This window comes from Limulus polyphemus, unplaced genomic scaffold (genome assembly GCF_000517525.1).
Source record: "Limulus polyphemus unplaced genomic scaffold, Limulus_polyphemus-2.1.2 Scaffold368, whole genome shotgun sequence".
Classification (NCBI taxonomy): domain Eukaryota; kingdom Metazoa; phylum Arthropoda; class Merostomata; order Xiphosura; family Limulidae; genus Limulus; species Limulus polyphemus.
In genome coordinates, this window is record NW_013665978.1 from 491830 (window position 1) to 500218 (window position 8389).

At 35.1% G+C, this 8389-nt stretch overlaps 1 protein-coding gene across 1 annotated transcript in view; it reads right to left on the reverse strand.

Annotated features, from left to right (window-relative positions):
- The window catches only part of LOC106457746 (cytochrome c1, heme protein, mitochondrial-like), a 31594-nt gene extending 29165 nt beyond the window's left edge, over nucleotides 1-2429 (reverse strand). The window contains exon 1 of the mRNA XM_013917192.2: nucleotides 2177-2429. Within this exon, the coding sequence (XP_013772646.1) occupies nucleotides 2177-2257 (81 nt within the window). The 5' untranslated portion in view covers nucleotides 2258-2429. The remainder of the gene's footprint in view (nucleotides 1-2176) is intronic.
- Between the last annotated feature and the right edge of the window lie 5960 nt (nucleotides 2430-8389).

Genomic DNA, 8389 nt, shown 5'->3' on the forward strand with positions numbered 1-8389 from the left:
TGTTCTAAACACAAAAGCGCTCAAAACTTCAAAATAAGAAAATACCGTAAATCAAACAAAGGTTTACTGTTATTTAGTTTGGTTCAAAACCTACAAAATCTTCACTGCTTTCACTTTAATTTATTTTTTTATTATTTAGGGAGCATTATAAATAGTTATGTTTTTAAAAGAAAAAAAAAACAACTACTATTGTTATAAATAACACATTCAATTGAACTAAACTATGCATGCCTATTTAAATATATTTACACATGGGTTGTGTATATTATTCATACCTTTGGTGTCTAGGATGCAAGTAGATTTTGACATCAAATTTTGGGGTAAAAAAGTGTGTCTTATACACCGAAAAATACGGTATATATATTACAAAAACAAAATGATAAAACTCTAAAGCTTTCAACATGTAGAACTGTTTTCATCATAAGTAAAGACAATGTATACATTATAAGACATAATGCATCTGTGCTAAAATATCTCTAGCTAGAGTTACATCAAAAGCACAATAGCGGGGTGGGCCACCTTGCCACTTTTTTGCTCTGCCCTGCTTCCCTTTTTGACCTATCCTTTGACCAATTGCTGCACCCTGCTGCCATTATGATCCATTAATTATAATCCATTTGGCACAAGTTGTTTACATATAGAATAAACAGCTGATATGGGTGTAAAAAACTTTTATTTAATGCCCATTTTTCTTGCTGGATATAACACTACTAGCACCATTCCTTCATTTCTTGGAGGATTGACTTTAAACTTGATAGGTTTATAACTTGGTCCAATATGCCAAGACACCTTTTTCATTTCTTTGATTTAAGCCTTTTTAAGGATTTTATGGGGACAAAGGTTAAACAACCCAAAAATGTTAATTTTGGGTTCCTGTGAAGTCATATTTAAACCAACCAAGATGAAAATTGGCAGAAATATAAATTTTCATATATCCAACACATTGACATACAAAAATGTTGGATTTTCCCATTTTGAGTCTTTTTAGGTGGGTAAGAGCCCACAAAAAGCATACGTTTTGGGTTTTTGGTCAATTACTCAGCCATATTTTGACCAATTTAAGTGGGATTTAGTACAAATATTATTTTCTTCAGGTTCCACACAATGACAAACAAAAATGATGGGCTTGCCCATTCTTAATAATTACTATTGGGTCAAGATGCCACAGAAAGTAATTATAAGGTTTTTAATAATTACTCCACTGTATTTTGACCAATTTACATGAGATTTGATACAAAGATACTTTTTTACAGATTCCATACATATAATACAAAATTGTGGAATATGCCCATTTTTGGTCATTTTAGAGAGGGGCTCAAAAGGTTAAATAAATCCATAATTTTAGGGACTTGGGTCAGTTATTTAGCTTTGTTTTAACCAATTTACATGGGATTGGTACTAAGATACTTTTCACATGTCTCAAACAGATATATAGACAATTTTGGAAATTGTGCATTTTGCTCAATTTTTCAGCAAGGAAAGTACATTTTGGGTTTTGTTATGAGCTATTCATGTGTATGTCAATCAACTTTCATGGGATTTGGTACAAAGGTACCTTCTTGCAGGTCCCAAGTAGTGATATGGACAGTTTTCGATTTTTCTGGTGTTAAAATTGGCCATGTTGGGATTGTGTGGTGGAGACATGTTGCATTTGCCTACAAATATAGGCCTCTTTCATCATTCTACTAAACTTTTTGAATGTTATAATGCTTTCATAACCACACTAAAAGTAGAAGTTAGAACACAATTTTCAGATTCAAGTCATAATTAATTTTTGATAAAAATCTGAAATGTATAGTAAAACGATCTAAAAACTTTGCATTTCTGGGGAATTCTATTTCAATTTCGCCAAATTAAGAGCAACGAACAAATAACCACTAACATTGTGTTCTCCATGCTCCTCATTCACGCAGTTTATCCAGTTATTAAGTACTATGCGTTCGACCTGTCTGAATGCGAAGGTTATTCTTATTCAGTTATTGTAAACCTAGCTCGTTGGTTGGCAGTAGCCTACCCCACACCAAATACTGAAGTAGCACAGCTAGTACTACCGCCATACCGGTAATTTATTTACACAGCATCTGTGAATCGTTTTCAACTGAAATAATACAATCAATTATTGTTATAAATTAAATTTCAAACTTATTCTATCTTTAAAGTAACTAATCCTTCTTACTTGATTAAAAATTGAAGGCGAAGGAAAAGCTCTCCGCAAGAGGACACGATGATGACCTAATCTGTGAGCTACAGTCGCCATATTTCTACACCAAAGTACTAGAAAATCTCATTCTATACGTAAGGTCACGAGCCTAAAAAAGAAAAAGAAGAAATTAAATTTGGCTTAATGATTTTATTGTATTTTCTTACCGCTTTTCATTTCATATCACGAATCAGACGACAAACATCCCGTAATGACTATGATAGTTGGTAAAGATTCCTTTGGCTACTAAAAACAAAATTACTACAAATAGTTTACAGGCATAATCTTATTACTGCTGTTGGTTTATTATAACTGTATGTGGCAAATATAGTGTGGTCGAAATATCAATATGCACTCTTCTTCTTTTTGAAAAACCCTAAGGGACTGAATATAAAATATAGTATTAAATATATCGACAGAATTTTGACAAAATGTTTTAGTGATATTCATGAGTTCTAAGGAGGTGCTTTTAAGGATATGTTGCCATTTGTTGCAGAAGTTCTGATCATGCGCTTCTATTGTTATTGGTGCTTTTAACGCGAAAGATTGCGGCATGTTTCGTTTTTTTATGTTAGGTACTAGCAACTTGACATCTTGACAATGTTTTGTGCTTTTCTCAGTGAGTTTTCTAAGTTTTTAAAATAGTTGTTTTCTGGTTCACGTTGAATGTTGACAGATATTGGTGTGAGGACGTCGTTGTAATCGTGAGATAGAGGATGGTTACGTTTGAGGGAAGGATAAGGGGAGTAACTATCTTCTTCAGAGTGTGGAGTGCATTGCTGTCGTTCTGAGAGTTTATGCTAACAGATGAAAGACTACTGTGTTCTAATGAAGGTAATTCTACAAGAGACTGATCGACTGGTGAAGACTGTAGTGTGGAACATGTAGCGGTTACACTGGTGGTGAGTTGTTGTGATTTTGGAGATAAGGGAGTGGAAGGGTTTCTGGGTAAACAAAAACGAACAACAGAAGCATAAGAAGAACGAATGTTGCCATTTGTGGAATGTGATGTTTTGGGGAAGTGTGATTTGTGTTTAGTCCTCTAGCAGAACTTGAAGGGTCACTTTGAGAGTGTGAATGAGTTTTTAATTGGGTAGATTGAGTGATAGAAGTATTATTGTGAGTGAAGATTGTAGCTACTGAGAGAGGGAGAAATGTAGAATTTTGACAGGGAAGGGTAGAAAACTATTAGAAGTAGGAATTGGAGATAATTGGGGGAGCTTAGAAGAGGAAAACAAGAGTGGGAGAATACTTCGGGAAATAAAGTACTTGAAGTTTGAGGCCAGGGTAAAAATACCAGAAAAGTTGAGGTGAAGTCCATCTCGTGCAAGAAAATTAGTGAGTGGTATTAGGTCTGTGCGGTTAATGAAGGCAAGTTGGGGTTAAGTCTGCATAGCTGTTTGGTTAATTCATTAAAATGTTGAATTTTGTTTTGAGTTGTTTAATTATTGTGCTGTATTTTGTGTTGCAATCAGTGGAAGTGTGTCTGTTCACATGTCTATAGATTACACTAGAGATAGCCAGTTTAATCTGTGGTCTGATGCTGAAGATATGTGATATTGTGTTTTCAAGTTCTGAGAAACAGTCTTCAGCAGTCTTATCGGATTGTTCCAGGTCGTTAGTACCAAAGTGAATTATCAAAAATCGGACAGATTCGGGAAGAGAAATGATCATAGCTATGACATCGTTTATTTAGCTCCAGTGATGGATTTTGACAGAATTGGGTATCCATTAAAAAAGGTTAAGTGTTCGCGTAGGTACTTAAGCATTGAATCACCTAAAATACTAATGTTAGGAAATAAAAGAGTATACTTACCTGAATTGGGTTCATGTTCCTCACGTGGTGGTACATTCATTTAGGGACAGTTGAAAAAGAAAGATCCACCTTTCGAAAGCGCTCGGGTTATAGGGTTTTAATTCATTTTCATCAAGACTTCTTGAACCTATGTGTTTTTCTAACATCATGAGTGTTAAATATATAATAGGCCTGATACTAATGTCCTATGATAACTGTAACTGATTATAAACATGTTTCATCAACTTAGAAAAGGCGATCACGCCATAACAATCGTCATTAGTTTACCATAAAGATCACGACTCTTTAATTTAGTAAGGAAGAATTTATTACATATTTTTGTGCATTGAATAATTTTAGTTATGATGTGTAATGGCATATCCAATCTTTTGTCTGTTTAAATTTAGTGCGAAATGAAGTAAAAAGCCGTTTGCAGTATTTTCTCTGTTACAGTCTTTGTATTTATAAGAAACAGTATATCACTAGAGCGCTATGTGTATTCATTTTATCTCACGAAACATACCATAAGAAAAATAAAAACAAAGACCACTGAAACAGTCAAGATGATAAAAAAAGCAACAGCAAGCTTGTGATAGTGCTTACAAACATATTAGGACTTTAAAAAATACACACAAAAACAAATTTTCACAGTAAAAAAGTTCAAAAAGTAATTTTGAAACTATAAAGTTCGAAATTACACTTTGTTTGTAGTTAAGTGTGTTTTCTTATAGCAAAGCCTATCTGCTGTGTCCACGGAGAGGAATCGAATCCCCGATTTTAACGTTATAAATCCGAAGACTTACCGTTGTCCCACCGGGGGACAGTTAAGTTTGTTTTGAATTTCGCGCAAAGCTACACGAGGGCTATCTGCGCTAGCCGTCCCTAATTTAGCAGTGTAAGACTAGATGGAAGACAGCTAGTCATCACCACCCACCGCCAACTCTTGGGCTACTCTTTTACCAACGAATAGTGGGATTGACCGTCACATTATAACGCCCCCACGACTGAAAGGGCAAGCATGTTTGGTGGGACGGGAATTCGACCCGCAGATTACGAGTCGAGCGCCCTAACCACCTGGCCATGCCGGGCCGGGACAGTTAAGAGCAACGTTATACAATATGCTATTTGTGTTGTGCCCACCACGGCTACTTTTTTAAACTGGCTTTTAGCATTATAAGCCTTCAAAACTACCACTGTGCTACTGGGAGACAGAGAATATATAGAAGTGGAAAGTGTAGTCTGTTCCCACACATACCTATTTTTGGCGCGATATTGTCTACTGGAATCTGCGGATCGTATTTAGGGAAATTACTTTTAGGTATTAAACAAGGAGTATTATTTGTCCACTGACTTAGATCTTTTACCCCAATCATTTTAAGAAGAAAAAAACATTGAAAGTCTCGACATCAAATTGTAAATTGAAAGCACCACAAATTCCTTTCAAAATGTTAATAAGTAAATATAAATTAATTAATTTAAAAGAAAATTGTAACACACCTTATATACTCTCTCTACACATAGTCATCTCTAATTTGGAATTGATACACTATGGGAAAATTATCTATTCAACACCACCCACCGCCAAGCCTCTGACTACTCATGTCTGACCGAATGCGGGACTTGACCGTCACTTTCATAGCCATACGTAGTATTCAAGTACACTGTTATCCAACAGGTAGCCATAAATTACTGCAAGAACAGAAACTTCACACAATTTTAACGGAACAAAAAGGAGCTTATTAGCCCATCAAGGATGACCCTTCTAGCTTCCAACTTACTACTCGTGTATTCGTCCAATCTTTCTTGAACTCAGTTAATTTTTCTGCCTCCACCACCATTGAAGGTAGCTCATTCCAAAAACAAACCACTCTGTTTGAAAAGTAATACTGTTTAAACTGTAGACGACTTCTACAGTGCCAAAGTTTAAATTTATGCCCCCTTGTCTTATTGTTTTCACTGCTAAACACAAAAAAGTTTGATGGATCTACATTATCAATACCCTTAATAATTTGAAACACTTCAATCAAATCCCCTCTGATCCTTCTCCTCTCCAGAGAAAACAAGTTTAGAGATTTTAGTCTCTCCCCATAGGATAATCCCAACATCCCAGGTATCATCCTCGTGTCTCTTCTCTGAACTTTCTCCAACAATTCAATTGAGGAAGGAAACCCAAGACTGTACACAGTACTCAGCCTTACAAGTGATCTATACAGTGAAACAATACTATCCCTTGTCTTGTATTCAATATTTCTATAGATGCTACCCAAAATCCTATTAGCCCTATTGCTAGCTACAATGATCTTAATTTCATCTGCAAACTTCGAAATTTTGTAAGTCATTCCAGTGTCAATATCATTAATATGAATCACAAACAGTAGAGGATCCAGCACATAGCCCTGAGTCACACGGCTTGTAACTGTGATCCTGGACTGTTAAAGTAAAGAATAAATCGAACACAAAAAGCAAATAAAAAATAAACAAACAGTTTGTTTGTTTGACGTTAAGCACAATGCTACACAATGGGCTATATGTGCTCTGCCAACCACGGGTATCGAAAACCAGTTTCCAGCGTTATAAGTCCGCAGACATACCGCTGTGCCACTGGAGGGCAAACAAACAGAAGGAAGCAAATAAACAAATATTTAGTTACACTAAGTTTAGTTTTTGTATTTACCACACAAGCCGGCTTCCAGCTTTCCGTTGATTTTATCTGACAGCGGTGGTGAAGAGGGAACTTTACTAAAAATGCCTGCACGTAATAGCTTCTGAAGTGTCTAGAATTTACTTCCTCATTACTGCAGGCACAAGTGAGAAGAGATGCACATTCATGCATAAAGGGCTGTTCCTGTAGTTGGTTCTAAATCAAGCCTAGAAAAGGAATTGCCACATTTCTGAAATGTGTTTTCTTATAGCAAAGCTACATCAGACTATCTGCTGTGTCCACCGAAAGGATACGAACCCCTGATTTTAGCGTTGTAAATCCGAAGACTTACTGCTGTCTCACTTGGGGGACCATTTTTGAAGCAATACTGCTTAGCATTGTGGTGTAATCACATCAGTTTCAATTACCATTCTTACTGCATGATGTACTTTTTTCAAATTTTGTTTTCATGTTTTCAGTGATGTGAAAGCAGCTGTTTGATATGATTATGTTTTCAAGGTTTTGATTGATGTACTCTTTAGTTTCACAATATTCTTCGTAAGTGGAAAAGGAGACTGTAAACATAAATATCACAATTAATTCAAAAGAAGGAAGTAATTTGCCCCAACAGGCCAGAGTTCGAGTTTTGTACCCACTAGCAAATTCCTGAGTAATTATCGATGTGTTGCCAATATGCAATCAATTTCAAAGCCTTCACGAAATAGAGGTAAGTAGTGTAAAAATGTCTTTATGTATCATGCCTTTCTTCTCTAGTTTGGCAGAAATCCAGCAGGGCCTATCTCTTGACCTCTCAGGTTTTCTATCTGTAACCCACGGTCTTTATATTTAATACCAGCTGGCCTTTAGTGTGTACCAAATTACAAAATTCCCCAAATTAATAATTTATGTTGCTTTCTTTGATTATAAGGACAACTGCTCTTTATTATGGGATGTAGTTTCATCAGACATTACAGCGAAATATCTAGCATTATTTGTTTTATAACTACTTTAATAATCAACTTTTTAATTTCATGATATAAATATGTTACATTTTTCAATTAAGGAAAAGAAAGAGTTTGTGGACAAATGGTATCATGATTTGCAATTGTTGTTTTACAGTAAAACTCTGTTTCTGTAATATATGTTACAATGGCAATTCCTTTTGACATTTTTTGCAATGGCTTTGTCAGTCAATATTTGGTATTATGGTACTGGCATTTTCAACACCTTCAATGAATGTTGGAACTTCAAAATAAGTTACACAAAGACAACTTTTAATTGCATAGGTTCAATGCCCTCTGATGTTTTATGTATTTTGTAAATGGTTTGTTTATTAGCCCACCCTAGTTTCTATGCTTGTTTAGAATGTGGCACACAAAACGTAAAGTGTACCACCTAATTTCAAATAATCTTTCAAAGCAAAAAAGGCCAGTTTATATTGAAATATATATAAAATTAATTTTTTTTCAGTAAAACATACTATTTTTAGATTTGGCAAATTACCTTTTACATAATGAAATAACAACAACAAACAACCTCAGACTGACTAGTTTTAAAAATATTTCTGGGTATTTGATTAAATTTAGAATCAGAGTCATCTTGTATTTTTCTTATAGCAAAGCCACATCGGACTATCTGCTGTGTCCACTGAATGGAATCGAACTTCTAAGTTTAGCATTGTAAATCCGTAGACTTACCACTGTCCCAGCGTGAGACAGGTAAATATAGAATCTATTTTATCTCTTTAGCTTGT